General features: G+C 36.4%; 1 protein-coding gene across 1 annotated transcript; it reads right to left on the reverse strand.

Moving 5' to 3' along the window:
- Window positions 1–983: 983 nt before the first annotated feature.
- LOC121728027 (separin) lies at window positions 984–8460 on the reverse strand. The gene is made up of 13 exons (XM_042116121.1): window positions 8287–8460; window positions 7551–7685; window positions 7351–7417; window positions 5997–6166; window positions 5287–5454; window positions 4913–5052; window positions 4227–4354; window positions 3619–3973; window positions 3130–3298; window positions 2712–2847; window positions 2152–2322; window positions 1527–1672; window positions 984–1150 (listed from the first exon to the last, which is right to left on the reverse strand). The coding sequence occupies exons 1-13, from the start codon at window positions 8402–8404 to the stop codon at window positions 1005–1007; spliced, it is 2049 nt and encodes a 682-aa protein (XP_041972055.1). The 5' UTR covers window positions 8405–8460; the 3' UTR covers window positions 984–1004.
- Window positions 8461–17033: the final 8573 nt, after the last annotated feature.

Consider the following 17033-nt stretch of genomic DNA (forward strand, 5'->3'; position numbering starts at 1 on the left):
ATGTAAATTTAAGTCGTCAAGTCTTTCCGCACATAATATTATCCTCTTTTTGTCTCGTTTATAAAACTATGAACTGTCTACAGTCTACAGCCTACAGAACTGCTACATTTTATCAAGAATCTATACTACACAAATGCGGTAATAAAAAGGGTTCTAATCCTTCAGAATATTTACTGAATATGAGAAAACTTAATCATGTGTAAACAGAAGCGGCTTCAGGGGAGCGCTTTTGGGCAACAGCCCAGGGCGGGGATAAAAGGCGTCCTTTTTTTGCGGTGATATCTCGCCCAGGGCGCTGATATTACTAAAGCCGGCACTGTATGTAAAGATAGCTGCAGCAGCAATGCAAGTATATTACAGATTATATTATTGACACACTCTCACTGCTCTAGCCTACTAGGTATAGTCTAACTATTATTACTCTTAGGCCTGGAGATACTGACACAAAATTCTTGGTCATTTGTACCAGTATTTACAGGGGTATAATTACGTAAAGGCAAAAAGGAAGGATTTGGCGAAAAAAAAATTACACCTTTGCAGTGGTATGGCGGCTATTGGGCGCTGTCGGAAAAGTAAGGCCAGGTGATTTTCGTGAACTCGACGATGATTAGCTATGCAAAAATTTGCCTGGTACAAATGGTTCAATTTTTTTATTAAAATTAACGTATTCGCGTCTGTATGGCGGGCTGTAAGGCGCACCCGACAAGTTATGGTATTACGCTTTCGCCTACTTATTTTTTTTTCGACTATCTGAAAATACAAGCATTTTTGTGGAACAAATCGTTCGACATTCGTTTTTTATCCAACACGTTCGATTAACGCCTACGCGTTTGGGCTGCCAGTGCGAGCGCTATGACCATCATTTTCCTTTTTGCCTTTACGTAATTATACCCCTGTAAAACCGCCATACTGGTACAAATGACCAAGAATTTTGTGTCAGTATCTCCAGGCCTATCTAATGCTACGAAATAATAAAAGTATTGTAATAGAAATCGTATATTTACTCAGTCTTGTGCGACTCTAACGGGCAAGCCCCTGGCAACCAGACTGCTTGCGATCATAGTGAAGTTAGTCGCGGATCGCGCGCGACAAATCGCCTTCAGTAAGTCGCATTCTGGGGCCGGCGGACACTTCTGACTTTTGCTCAGATCTGAAAGTTAAAATGTTTGTAAATAGGCTTACTAATACAAAGTAAGGACTGTCTAACCTTAAATGACGCGCCCCTACCTCGTATTTACATTACAAAATTTTTTGTTTGTATCAACTAGTAAAGTGGCGAGGCGCGTCATTTCAAGTTAGACAAGCTGTACTGATAATATCTTATTAATAAAAGGGCCACTATTTATATACTGACTTGTCGTTACACAAGTACTTACAAACGCGTTAAAAACGGTAAGGGATTGCAAATTATGATGTGTCAGAGATTGTAATATTACTCAGTCGTTATATCAGTACAGAACTGGATGGGTTTCATTGCAACTATGGATTTGGACCCAACTCCAATTTATTACCCTATAGCCACTTACCGATCTGTCCCATACTCCATTTCTCTTTTCCAACACTGGTCCAGTCTACCGGCGCGTCAGTGGGCACATACAGGGAGAGCAGCCGGCTGATCACCTTGTCCACCTCCAGGTCAGTGACCTCCCACAGCATACCCACCACCACGGGACTGGAAGTAAGATTATGTCACATTGAAAATATCAATACTGAATGTATAACATGATAGAGCCAGGGGCAGCTAGACCCAGACTACATGGACGCTGGTCGTTTTTACCTATATACGGGTCATATAATATAGAAAAACCTTTAGTTTTTAGGGTTCCGTACCCAAAGGGTAAAAATTGGACCCTATTACTAAGACTTCGATATCTGTCTGTCTGTCTCCAGGCTGTATCTCAAGAACTGCTGTAGCTAGACTTCTGAAATTTTCAGATTGTGTGTATCTGTTGCCGCTATAACAACAAATACTAAAAACAAAATAAATTAAATATTTAAGGGGGGCTAAGAGTTTTACTTTATTTGACGTAAGGTATTTTGGATAAATTGCCTTTGTTTGCTGCTCATACTCAGACTTCAATGCGACACTATTGCGCGCTGCAGCGGCCGTCCGCGATGTTATGCTGCGACTGGAGCTGCTGCTGGTCTTACCAGGCGGCCACGTGTAGATGGTGGTGCGCGGCGGCGGGCGGGGCGCGGCCGGGCGCGCGCGCTAGTCGCACGGAGCCGCAGCCCGACAGCAACGCGCTGCAGCGGCCGTCCGCGATGTTGGTGCTCGTGTTGCCGTTCGCCATCTGCCAGCCGTCGCCGTGACCGCAGTACCTGGAGACAACAATTATTATTATGAGATACCTGGAGATACATAAGTCGACCTTCACAGAGCTGGTTTTAAGATAAATTTAAAAAATAAATTATGAGCCAATCTCTACTTCTTACTCGTAACCCGCATTTATTTTATAGACATAAGGTCGAAATTTAATTTGTTTTGAGGTAACATACATTTAGAATCTAAATATTAATACGCCAAGATGGGTAAAAACAAAAACCATAAAGTAAACTTAGATGGCCAGACACAGTAAAATAGACCTCCAAGCTCTTAAGCTATTTGCTTCTGTACACACAAGGACACTTGATATTTCTGGCCCGAAAGTGAGTATGAATAGTACACGTTACATTCTAGGGGTTAAGCGACAATAGTTGAAAAATCTTACAAAAATATATCTGATTTGGTGATATAGTTGAAGAAATCCTCGGGAGTTGGCGCCTCTCCGATATGCCCCGTCCACGACTGACACCAATATTTCAGGAACGATTTCATGCGATTCTCCATGTACTCAAGATTTTTTTCTGAAAATAAAATGTATTAATTAGTTATCGTACCTGTCGTATGTAATATTCAAAATTCATAACATTGGCCCCCTTACTAATAAAAGTATTAACAAAAAACAACAAACCCTGAATATATTTATTAGTAAGAGGGTAAAAGTTTGTTACACACGGTATAAACAAATACATATTTGATAGATAATAAATATTTAAAACGGTACCCAACAGTATCCTTTATACTTCAATGTAAGATGGTTAAATTGAGAACTCATTTTTAATTTCATTTTTATTGTAGTTTTGTACCTGGATTAATAACATATCTTCCAATATCACTTTGAGCACAGAAGTATCCATTGACTATTTGTTTCTCATGTTTTTTGAACAGAAAATATAAAAAGTGTATGTTTTCTATTCGAGACACAGGCTGATTGTATAGCACAGATAATGTTTCCCAGGGAAAAGGATCAATAATCTGAAATAATATATATTTTTTTCAATAATAATAACCACATTCATGGAAGATTTTATAATAAAAATACATATTATGTTGACTGCATGTCTTAAATAAAACCCTCTTCTCCCAAAGATTAATCACTGAACCCTGAAGATTGCGTGATCCTGCCAAGCTATTTTTATAAAATTTGGTGTGGAGATACTTATAATTAAGTAGGTACAGAGATAGTTTTGCGAAATTTAAATTCATGCGATATCGCTATGTATCGTTTACCAACGAATTTTGGCGTAATAAAGTTACTGTAATTAACTAGTTATATCATAAAGAAAATACTTTACCTCATCAACAATCAGAATAACTGGATATCTCTCTGCATTTTTTAAGTCACTCCAATCGTCTTTCACTTGTGTTGCCAGTTCAGAGAAGGCTTTAATGCCATCAGCCAACGAAAAGTGATGAATAAGTTGAAATGATTTTGTTAGACAATTTAAACATAGATCATTTAAAAATTGAAAGTCTTCAGCGCATGCCTCACACTCAAAACCTTTTAAAACAGTTCTTACTTCATCAATATTTCCATGTTCTGTTAAAATAGTCCTTATACATGACTTTATTTGTATAATATCAATTTCTATACAGCTTTCTATTAAATTGTATAGCAATATTTTTTGTTTTGCTGTAAGTTTTATAAATCTGGAAACAATAACAAACAATTGAGATTACACAGAATATTTTTTTTTATGAAATATGGGGGCAAACGAGCAAACGGGTCACCTGATGCAAAGCAACTACCGTCGCCCATGGACACTCGCAACATCAGAAAAGCTGCAGGTGCGTTGCCGGCCTATTTGAACACTTTAGTTAAATCATACACTATAAATCATTAACTGAATTACAACATAATAAGTGCATGAACAATTACATTAACAATTTTTTTTAAACTCACCCCCAATCATCAATAGTGCAATCAACAAGTTTGACCAGCTTGTTCCTTAGTGCTTCATCTACAAGTTTCCCTGTGAGAAGACTGCACCATCCCCCGAGCCAATCTCTTGACATTACATTCAGCACACTCTGTAATTTTAAAGTGGGAATTGTTAGAATAATAATTGTGTACTAGATACTGTAATGTGTATTACATTATTTATAAGATGTCATCATGTGAATCCTTAAGAGAAAAGTTTAAGGAAATAAATATTCTGACCGTTGCATCTCAATACGTCTTGGATAATGTAGGTACTGTATGTAAGTACTTAAATAATTAAAAAAAAGCGACGATCATTGTTTTAACACTAGGAATAAGAACAAATTAGAAATACCAGTGATCAGACTTAGCAAAGTCGGCAATTTTTTTTAAAGGCCAGTGTATATGCCTGTACAATAAAATCCCAGAAAACGACCAAAATCTGGCTATCATGTAAAATCAATATAATTTGTGAACTGTCGTCTGAGATTAATACCTCGATCGTGGGAATCGTAGACACAATTGTTTTTGTGTGTTGTTGTGATTGTTATGCGGCACCCGGATGCCGCATAGGAGCTGTTGATGGGTTAACACAATCTAACCAGATTACGTAGGTCTGCCATCTGCCTATGAATCAACTTCTCTGATAGTACAAGTCGTAGCTTTACCTTCATCCTGAGATCAATATCTTCTCTCCTCTCCCAGTATTTCTTCACTAGTTTTTTGTTGGAAAAATGTGCATCTTCTATAGTTTTGAAATTTTCATGTAAGATAGAATACAGTTCAGCAAACAATGGCATCTCACCATCTGGAAATTATATATTAAGTATATTTTTTTTAACGTAATTTTATACTCAAGAAGCAAGTTTTCTGTAAAAGCCAAACTGATAGAGCAGTACATGCACACATGTTCCTCTTAGGGAGACAGTCTTAAAGAAAAGGGGATAAAACTTTGAACAAGGAATAAATTTTGCATGCCAGAAATACTATATGACGTGGGTGAAACCACAGAAAACAGATTTTATAACTAATTAAACAACACCTTTAGTTATATTAGCCGGAGCACACACTGTAAGGGGACCATATTGAGTACTATAGTCATTGGTCAGCAACGTAATGTAGATTGCGTCAATCTCTGTTCTGTACTCAGTCTGTGGCTTTAAGTTTTCATTAGGATTGAATCTGGTTGTCAATTGAACAACTGTCCATTCTGAAAGTATAACATTTTTAATACCATTAATATAGGCCCTGCACAACTTTGATTTGGTAAAACTTATAGCATGCATAATGTCAGAGCGGGACATCAACGTATTCCCCCCTCCCCCCCCCCCCCCCCCCCCCTTAATAATAATATTTGTTGAATGAGAGTTCGTTACTTCCGGGCATTACAAAGGCATTTCAAACATAAAGATACTTTTAAATTGTTGTTTGGTCTGTTTGCAAAAGCGGGACAATTTCGGCCTCGCGGGGGACAGTGGGACAGACTGCCTGAAAGCGGGACGTATGGTCACGTTAAGCATGCATGCAGTAATCACCAATAATAATTTGTTACTGTCTGTTTGCTTACAAAAATTTACTGACTTATTGTTATTCTATCAATAGTTTGACTGCAATAATACACTATCAAAGATTGTTAGACATATTTAACCCAAAAATCTTTTAGTATCCTAACATTTAAAAACTGTTTTCCTTTTGAGAAGGCAAAGAATTTTAATTGTAAAGTAAAAAGTTTATTTATCTTACTTAGTTTACCTTTAGGCAATTCTTTGATGATCTTTACAAAGTTTTCTACATTGTTCTGAGTACTAAATTTCATGTACTGCTTGTAAAATGGCACATCTTCAACTTCATATTGATCTAATATTCTTTTTGTATCCTCTGTGTCTGATAAACACTTCAATATCTCTTCATCTTGTTTAGAACTGCATGAATATAAAATTACAATTTATTACCATAGTTTTAGTAAGGTGTCGTGTCAATGTGTCGAAGTCCGTCTGGGAGGTAAGTCCGTCTAGCGGCAATAACTTCCATATTTGAACGACTAGTTTCATATGGCTCAGTGGGTAAAACAATATTGCAAAGTTAATTTGATCTAAGAAACAGACATGTCGCTACTAACTACCTGTTACGAAAAAAACGATCTCAAATATTTTTTCCGTTTTGTACTCGCAATCGGAGTGTAAGTCTCTGCCAAAAAAATAAAAAAAAAGTGGAAATACGAAGGAGTTTTTGGAGTTTCTTGGATTACATAAGTAATTTAGTGATCCTTTTACTTATTACTGGTGTTCGATTCGTTAATATCGCTTTAATTTCGTTATTATCACCTGCTACATGTGTCTAACCTAAAATTGCAATAATTGGGAAGTCTGTCTAGTTTTCATAAGGAAAGGCCGTCTTGCCTCGAATCAGATATTGTCAACCTTTTCAAATATACATGTCTTTATTGTTAATTTGCATTTAAACTATGGACTACTAAATCATAGCATTGCCCAAATTTTACTGCACGAAAAGAGCATACAAGAGGGGCTGATAAAAATTGCAAAAGTTATAAACTACTAAGTAAAAAAAGAAGGGTTTGGTTTTTTTAATATTCCAAAAACCAAAAATTATTTGAGATAATCAAAATTTGAAAAAAGATCCTTAAAGAGCAGGAAATTTTCTTAAAAAATCTTACCTCCCGGACCAACAACCCTTATAGTTTGAATGACCGTTTTGCGGCTTTGATAGAAACCGTTGCCATGCATTTTACTGCACAAGTTATGGCTATACTGCTGCTAGACGGACTTACCTCAAACTGTAAGGGAAGTCCGTCTACACGCCGAGTTTTAAAAATCATACAGCAATTAAGATTATTATATACAGCAATTAAGATTAGTTTTAAAAAAAATACAGCAATTAAGATTATTTTTAGATCATTATAGGTCTAATTAATATATAGCCTATAATTTCCGATGACACAAGTTACTTTAAAAAGCGAATCTCAAGTCAATAAATTATGTTAAACTTTATTTTTAGAAAAGTATGCCGGACTTCGCCACATTGACCTTAAATGAAATAATATTTCATTATATTTTTGGTCTAATGAATGTAAAAATTGTGTACTTACGATACAGTAGAATTTACTATCTCTTGTATAGGCTTTATGTAGCTTATAATTTTCTGCATTTTATTTTCTGAAAGATAAAACAGGTAGGTAAATAGAGTACAGAGAATGCTTGAGATTTGTACTTTTTAACTTACTTTTGAAATCTTGTGTTTTTACTTTTAATTCTTTTACTAAATAGGTGGGTTATACAATATACATACTAGCATTTTGCATTTGTTCATCTCTGTAGACCGCTAAGGTACGTACTGATGATGAAGCAGTTTCACTCAGATAAAAAGCACATGCCTTTTCATTGCCCTCACTCAAAAACTCTTCAGCTATTAATTTTCTGCTACCTGGAAAACAACGCAGGTAAATAAAAATTGGCCAAGTGCGAGTTGGACTCGCGCACGAAGAATATATAATAAAACTGGGTACGTATTTCGTGAATATTTCAAGTGCAGCTATATACTGCCGTTATTGATATCGAGCAAAAAAAAAAAACAAAAATCACGTTTTTATTTATTTTGTTTTAGTATATTTTGTTGTTATAGCGGCAACAGATATACACCAAACAATCTGTAAAATTTTCAGAAGTCCAGCTATAGCGGTTCTTGAGTTACATCCTGGAGACACACATAATTTAACATTATACATTATAAGTAATATAAGTATAATATAAGTAATAAGTATTTAGATATTTAAACATTATAGAGACTGTAACTTGCAGTCAAACTGCGTAAGCAGTTTTGCAGGAAGTGTATAACTGTTATGTATATTATAAGATGAAAAGAAATAAATAAATAAAATAGTTAAAATAAGATAGACAGACGGAAAGACGGACAGACATCGATATCTTAGTAATAGGGTCCGTTTTTACCTTTGGAGTACGGAACGCTAAAAAATAGTCGCTAATTATAATTTAAGAAATAAAAACTAAAAGAAAACATTACGCACTTTCATAATTTGGCCCACTTGGTGTCCGAGGTATTTCAGTTACATATTTGTTCAATAGATTTTTATAAACAGGTCTACTGAATTCTATTTCGTCAGTAAATACATCAAAATCTTCCATTTTATTAACACAAACTTATAAAAACAGAAAATAATTTGAAATTTTCGGTTTGTTTTCAAGTTCTTCTTCTTCTTCTTTTGGCGTAAGCCTCCCCATTTAGGAGTTGCCAGCGTCAGAGTTGAGGCGAAAAATGTGAACAGTTATAACTTATAACGTAAACTGATTGCCATGCAGCGGGCACGGGTGATGACTTCATGCGACCATGCAAATACAAGATAAAATAATGAAACAGAAAAAACCAGAACAAGCAAATAAGTACAGCAAAATATTGTTTCTTAGCCTTTAAAGATACACAGAGTACATAAACATAAATACAATCTACTTATATTAAATATAAAAGGAAGAGAATTCATATTACAACTAGAGCCTAATGTGATTATGAGCAATGAACGAGCATAAGATGTCTATAAATGGAGAATATACTAACGATAAAATAGATTTAAGATTAGTGGGACGAGGAATATACGGTTTTCAAGTTTCCATCATTTTTTTAATTTCAAAAATCGACATTTGAATTTGATGGCTGTCGGCACTCCGCAGTCAAGTCAGAACTAATGTCAATTTATGTGCTCTATGGTCACACAGACTGCATATAACTGCAATGTACTGCATACAACTGCAATGTACGAGTTAAAGGCCGTATACACGATCGGTTCCAACCACCAACACAGGTCACCTTGGTTGGGTCAACAAAGTTGAATCTCTATCTACACGTAAATCAACTCGTCTGTCTTGGCTAGGCTGTGGAAAAGTGAACAATGGGACCACTATCTAAACCTCAAAAGACCGCGATAGCTTGTATAGCTATATATTGTGATGACAAAAAACGTAGAAAAAGACGGTTGTAGATGAAACGGTGGTTAAAAGAAAGGAAAACGTTGAGCCATTTTTAAACATTTTAAAAATATTGGACTGATGATTTTCTCAATTATTTTAGAATGGACGAAAATACTTTCAACGAATTATTAGAAACTAGCGACCCGCCCCGGCGTCGCACGGGTATAAAATATATAGCCACTGAAAAAATGATTAAAATTGATAGCCTATGATCCTTTACGTGGTATATTTCTTATCTGTGCCAAATAAAATAAAAATTGCTCCAGTAGTTCGCAAGATAAGCCCTTTCAAATAATTCTCCCGTTTTTTTCTACATTCTCCTATTAGTCTTAGCGTGATAAAGTATAGCCTATAGCCTTTCTCAATAAATGGAATATCTAACACTGAAAGAATTTTTTAAATCGGATCAGTAGTTCCTGAGATTAGCGCGATCAAGTTAGCCCTTTCAAATAACTTTCCCCGTTTTTTCCACGTTTTCCTCTGTTTCTTCGCTCCTATTAGTTTTAGCGTAATAAAATATAGCCTATAGCCTTCATCGATAAATGGGCTATATAAAACTGAAAGAATTATCAAAATCCGTTGCGTAGTTTCAAAGATTAAAGGGAACAAAGGGACATGAGGGATAAAAGCGACTTTGTTTTATAATATGTATAGATATAGATGGTGCGACCCTTAATTACAAAACAAGACCTGTGTCTTGTTTTGTAATTAAGAGTTCATTAATGATTGTTGATGCGAAAAGCTGTGTCTGTGGAAGAACGTTTAATAGAAATGTTAAGATTTTTGGCTACTGGCCCTACACACTACATGCAACGCATCCGACGATCAATGTGCGACTGAGCGCCAATAAGCGTTTTCACGGTTGCGTTTCAACTCAATATACTCTATTTGACATTGGTCGTGAGGGATGCGCTCACTACCAAGGTAATTGAAGGTTATTTGGTTTGTCAACCAAAAAGCGTCTACACGGTTGATTTTTGTTCCAACCCTACCAAGGTGACCTCTGTTGGTGGTTGGAACCGATCGTGTATACGGCCTTTTAAGGTTCGTGCACACATTGACGGCCCGTGCCGAGGCGTGCCAGGGCGGGTCGGGATCAGAGGAGTCCGCCGACTACCAGTTGGACGACCGCTGGTGGAGTTGCGATCGCGGTGTCGTACGCGTGGCTCCGTCGTCTAAGAGAGGGCGCACCGCCAAGTTTTAGTGGGTAGGGCTTTCGAGCGAGTCCCAAATATCCGCGTCAGGATCTCCCTCATCCCCCGCGGAATGCGTAAATGCATTTCTTGGCGTAATCATGTCCCCCGTGTCCCCCGTGTAAGTATATTAAAATAATGGGTATACTTGGTTACACTTTAGTTTCTTAATTAGATGACCTAAAAATAATGTCTAAAGTTAAATAAATTACCACATAAATTAAAACATCTATGTTTATACTAACTAATTTATTATAAAACAAATAAAGCAATTGTTACTGAACAAATAAACGTGTTTGTTTACTTAATTTATAATAATATACATAGCTGGGCACCGGTAATCAAATAGTTAACTTCGTTAATCGTTAATCCGTTAAAAAAAATGTTAGCTTCGTTAAACGTTAAAGCGTTACATTTCGGTCGTATTAACGCAAGTTAACGTTAAATCGTTAATCCATTAATATGTATAATTATGGCTTTGTTGTAACTTATATCATTGCGTTAGTGTACATACAAAACCTTTTGTTTTAATGTATTGAAAGTTAAAATGTTAGGGACAAAACAAAATTCTATAATTATTGTATTCTACCTAACTAAATTATACTGCACTCTTCTTTATCAACATGCAAATGATTTTTAATAACAATAAACAAATCACTCTCTCTATAAGCACCGGCGCTGAGTAATGAAATTATAAAACGAAACAAATCTCTTCTCACTCGCACGCGCCTGAAAATGCATCTAGTATTGTTTTTGTTGCCGCGGCGCCGCGCTGCCCACTCGCCCGGCACTTGTCGTTTCATACTGACTGTTTGAACCTGTTTTCGCGCTGATTGGATTAACGATTAACGGACTTCTGCATATTAACGGAAGTTAACGAGTCCGTTAATATTTTGAAAAGTTAACATAAGTTATTAATCCGTTAATCAAAATGTTAACTTCGTTAATTAACGATTAACGGATTAACGAGTCAATGCCCAGCTATGTAAATATAGTATAAAAAATGTCAGTCATTGAATTGACGATTGACGATTCCCATCCCTAGCCTGCATGTTTAGAAACAAATGTTGTCAGCACACCCTGCGCCACGGTCGGAAAAAGACGACCGATTCTGACATCATAAACGAGTGCCGCCTTCTAGAATTTTCCTCTAGTGTTGTGCTTATGATGATGCTGTCGATAAATGTGATAGTAGTGGATACTTAAATTAGAAATAAAAATACAACGAATTACAAAGTAACGCTTTCCTACCTGTCTGTCTGCTACGACACTTAGATGAAATTGTATGCATGTGAAGGGGATGGGATATCGATCTACTATTGAAATCTATATCTCTTACCTGACAAAAAAAAAACGAATCGTTCCTCGTCACCACAAAAACACTTTCTCCTCAGAGTGTTTCAGGCCAACTGGCAAATTTTAAATGCGGCTTGTATTTTTCGGTTTTATGCGTTGCCAATAAGCAAACTATTAAGTATTTTGGCTACGATTATTCGTAGTTCCTTAGTTTTTATTATTAAAAACTAAGGAAACATAACTCCCATACCATTACCGTTTTAAATTTGGTTCCTTTCGAACTGTCATGACGTAACGTCAGCCTTAATACCGCTCAAGGCCAACTAGATATTGCAAATATATTGAAATGTGTACCTAAGGTACAATTTTTTGACAAGTATTGTGGTGCATGTTTTTTGACGGAGTTACTTTTCCTAAGTTTTTATTATTCGTAGTATTTTGGTATAATTTTAGATAGAAGAAAGCCGTCACCAAACTAACGTGTCAGGCGGGTCTCGAATTTCGAATATATTTTAAGATAGTGTTTTTGGGGTGTAAATTAAGTTATTTTTAAGAATATATTATATTTACGAAGAAAATAAACTATTTTTTACGCACATTTAAATTTAACTTTTATACAGAATATTTTTAGTAATTTCCATTTTTATTGTAGCAACATGCTGTGGGACAGGCCAAAAACAGCTCTTCCGTGAAATTAAAATATTAATAATTAATTATTGAGAGAACTTAGCACTAATATCGCGTATTTGTGTAAATGTTTATTATATCTTATTAATCTTTTGAAAAAATTAACCTATATAGTTTATCCATATTGTTGTAATTAAAGTTAAAGTTCAGTGCGACAGCCTAAAAATCAGGGGTTCACTTTTTTTTGGAAAATGCCCTTTTAATGTGGGATTTTCCTATATTTTTAATTTGATTGTCAAACAGTTTCCATTTCAGTAACTAGATGGCGTATGGGTAGACAACTTTCGGTAATACCAGGGAATATCATCAATAATTGCTACAAAACTGGGTAAAATAATGTAAAATTTGATACATTTCAATTTGAAAAAGACGCAATAATATTCCAATGAATAGGATAATAAAGTTATTATAACGATGTTTTAGCTAAAACTCACGGAAGAAATAGCCCTATTTACCGATATTCACACCAAATGTCACAGGAATTATACATTTTGGTTTTGACAACATCTTACCTGCACTTGTGCAAGATAACGGATATTTAATGGCTAATATTTTAACATCAAAAACCCATATAATACAATTTGGGAAAAAATAATAAAAACCACGCCAACAATAAAAAGTAGAACAAGTTTGAAAGTGACATGCCCGCCAAAACTCTTTCAGTTGTTTCAGTTTGACAAGTATTATATTATGTTAGCGTGTTCCTAAACTGTTACCAGTATACTGGCCTAATGGCTTAGGTCAATGAACGGTTAGGTTTAAGGGGGGTATTACATTATCATTTATATAATATGATCAATTCTATGATCATATATAGGATCCAATATATATGATTATTTGATCATATCTGCATATTACATTATCATATTTCATTGATCCTATTTTACGTCATATGTGGTTTCAATAGCCAATGGAGAGCGCTAACGCTGACAGGTATTGACGTCAGGGTTACTAGATCTCGGAGAATTCGATTTGTCAAAAGACATCGTCATTTTTAATATGGCTTGTTTTTTGTTATTTCAGCAAAATTATCCAAGTATATAATTAGAAAAATAATTACATTACATTATTTGAAACATATTAACGAACAAGAAATTAAAAACTCTTTTTTATATTAAATAACTGGCAACACCTATTTTTATGACCGTATTGGATCCAATCTCTCAGCAAATGTCAAAAATCTATGATCAAGGAAGAAATGAATCATATATCTATATTACATTATCCAATATCATTGACTCAATGATCTCGGATCCAATATATATTATGATAATCTAATATCCCCCTAAGATATTTTGATTTATGTCACACTTGACAGTACACTGATATTTTTTGGAAACACGAACCATATGTAGTCAGTGATGCCAACCTGCAGATAATTTCAGATCGGTGAGGAACCAATAGAAAATCTAGAAGTGTTTATCCTTACGCCATCTAGTTAAGATTGTTAAAAATAAAATTAAAAAATATAAATGAAAATCCCTCATACGTTTACAAAAAATGTATTGGATTTGACAGCTCTAATGTCAAATTAAACACTTGACCGTTATTTGAAGCATAATAATTGAGATAGGCACTTCCGTTTCCGCAGATTTTACCTCCTTTTCTTTCCTGAATGTTGGTAGCTCTGTCAACCTTGACGCCATCATCGAGCAGGTAGTGGGAGAATTCCCGCTCAACTATGATCATTGGCGTCTTGTTTTCCGCACCGCACAGATGTGCTTAGAAGCCATTGCGTTTTATACCTCCTTATATTTCTTAAAATTTAAAAAGTGGCATAATTTCAGTGTTACATTTTAATCTTTTTTTTTAAAGTGTTGTGATATTTCACGTAAGTTATACTTTAATCTTAAAACAAAAGTGAATATTTTGTTTTAATAACGATTTTATCGTTCGTAATTCGTATCGTTATTTCAGTAACGAATTTACATTTGAATTTTACTTTTCAATTTCGAATATTTGTAATTTTCTTTTGTTCTTTCCTAGGTTAAGGTAGCTATTTAAAATGGATAAAGGAAATGAATTCGATAATGACGTTTCGGTAGTGACACCAGCTGCTAACGATTTGAAATCATCCGGTAACGGGGTTACTAAAAAGCCTTATTTTCGTGCAAGGTCATCTAGTAGCAGTAGTTCCACAAGTGATTCAAGCTCGTCATCGACTTCTACTTCACACAGCAAACGTAAATCGAGGCGCCGCCGCCACAAAAAAAGGGGGGGCAAATACAGACAGCGCCGTGACGACCTTTTGGCTAAATTAACGCAAGAGGTTAAGGAACTTAACAAAAGGGTTAATTCTTTTGACGAAAACCGACCTGTTTTTCAAGGTCATGCAGACGATTGTTGTATCGATGACATTGTCAGTCGAGAATTATATTGCGAATCAAATGAAAACGCCTTATGCGAATCTGAAACGACCGTTAACAATTCTTTACAACCGAATTTTGTGTTCGAAATTGAAACAAAGCTTAAAGAACCTTCCGTTCCTAAAACTTCTCCAGAGTTTTTAGCGATATTAAATGATATTCAACATTTTAATACTAACGAATGGTCGGAAGTTCGTTATTCCGAAGTTCAAAAATCTTATATTCACACTCCAGGTTTCATCGATTTAGAGGTCAATGATGAGGTTAAAGATTTCGATTTTCTAAAAAATTTATCTCAGGTGGACAAAGCATACGCGGCATTATCATATTGTGTACTGAAGCAGCGCGAAGCTTTGCAATCTGCTCTTAAGAAATTATTGCAATGGTCGCACAGTTCAAGTTTGACCCCTGAAGGTTTAAATGAAACCGTTAACGAATTGTTTCTTAAAGGTGATTTGTTCAAAGTAACGTCAGATTTACTTCAATTAATCTGTGGTCATAGAGCTGAGGTAATTCAAATGAGACGCGATGCTATTATCAATTTCGTTCGCGACCCAGTTCATAAATCTGCGCTGCGTAAGATACCTCCCTCATGCAACCATATTTTTAATTCCGAGTCACTGGTGTCGCTACTCGAAAAGACGGGTGGAGTTCGCAAAACCTTTGTGAATAGCCGGAATAATGTTGCTACCGCTGCGCAAGCGGGTTCTAGCAATAATAGATCGACTCGCCACCCCGCGCAGGGGCAGGCTAAGAGTTGTATACCCGCGCAGGGTACGCCTCATGGATGTTGTGCTAGCTCGCACATTTCCCATGCTCACCAGCCTGCGCAAGGCTGCTCTTATAATCGTCCTCCGCAGGGACAAAGAATTCATTTTGAACCACGGTCTTCAATGCCTGGCAATTCTCGTAGTTCCTTTCGCTCGAGAGGAGGTCGATCGGACAATAGAGGGAAATTCCACGACAGAAGTTCCCGTAAACGTGCCGCTTCTCCCTCGGACCTCGGGAACACCAAAAAACGTAAGTATTGACAATCAACAATTCAGAGCGGGGCAACTTTTGAAGTTTTATCAACGGTGGCAGCGCCTAGACGCTCCAGGTTATCTCTTAAAGATTCTAAAAGGGTACCGCATACCCTTCATGGAGAAGCCTCCTCTGATCATTCCAAGATCAAGCAAAAATCAATTTTCTACCCCAGTGTCGGAAGAAATGTCTCTCCAAATTCGGCAAATGATACACCAAGGGGTATTGGAAATCGCCAGCCCCTCTCCAAGTTTTATTTCGACAATGTTTCTGGTTCCCAAGAGCGACGGGTCTTGCCGTCCTATTTTCAATCTTTCCACTCTAAACAATTATGTTTTGACTCAACCGTTCAAGCTCATAAATGTTCAACGAATCCCAGATTTTCTACAACCCAACGATTGGCTTTGCAAAATAGATCTTTCCCAAGCTTATTTTCACCTGGCAGTTGCTCCGTCACACCGACGGTTTCTACGTTTAATATACAAGGGACAGTTGCTGCAAATGACCTGCTTACCATTCGGCCTCAGCACTGCACCGAAAGTTTTTGCTTCCCTGACCAACTGGGTTGCACAAACCCTCAGAGAGCAAGGTCTACGTATTATCGTTTATTTGGACGATTATCTAATCGCTCATCAGAACAAAGCCATCCTACAGGAGCATGTTCAAATTTTGCTTCAACGACTTCAATATCTTGGTTGGCAAATAAATCTAAAGAAGTCTATACTCACTCCTCAACAAGATATGGTATTTCTGGGTGTTCGTTGGAAAACGCTTCAAAACAAAAAGCTACTTCCAGACGAAAAAAAGTCCAAAATTTATCAAAAGGTTTTACCGGTTTTGACAAAGGGTCTTGTAGATCTAAAGACCTTACAGAGCGTTGTCGGTCTCCTGAACTTCGCCAGTTTCGTAGTTCCGAAGGGAAGACTACATTACCGAGCTCTTCTATCTCTTCTCATAAACATGGAAAAGACTCCAATTCTGAATCGCTGCTCTCTGCCGAGACAAGCGTTAGACGATCTTCGGTGGTGGTTGCAAAATCATCATCTTTCAACTCCCATTCATTGGAGCCCGCCGTCGCACTTCCTGGCAACAGATGCGTCGGACCTAGCTTGGGGTGCTCAACTGGATCACCTTTCCTTGAGCGGGACATGGTCAGCACAAGAAAATCTCATGCATTGCAATCTAAAAGAGCTTCTAGCTCTATACAAAGTCCTCCAAGGCCAGCAC

The sequence above is a fragment of the Aricia agestis genome, chromosome 6 (assembly GCF_905147365.1).
Source record: "Aricia agestis chromosome 6, ilAriAges1.1, whole genome shotgun sequence".
In the NCBI taxonomy this organism is placed as follows: Eukaryota; Metazoa; Arthropoda; class Insecta; order Lepidoptera; family Lycaenidae; genus Aricia; species Aricia agestis.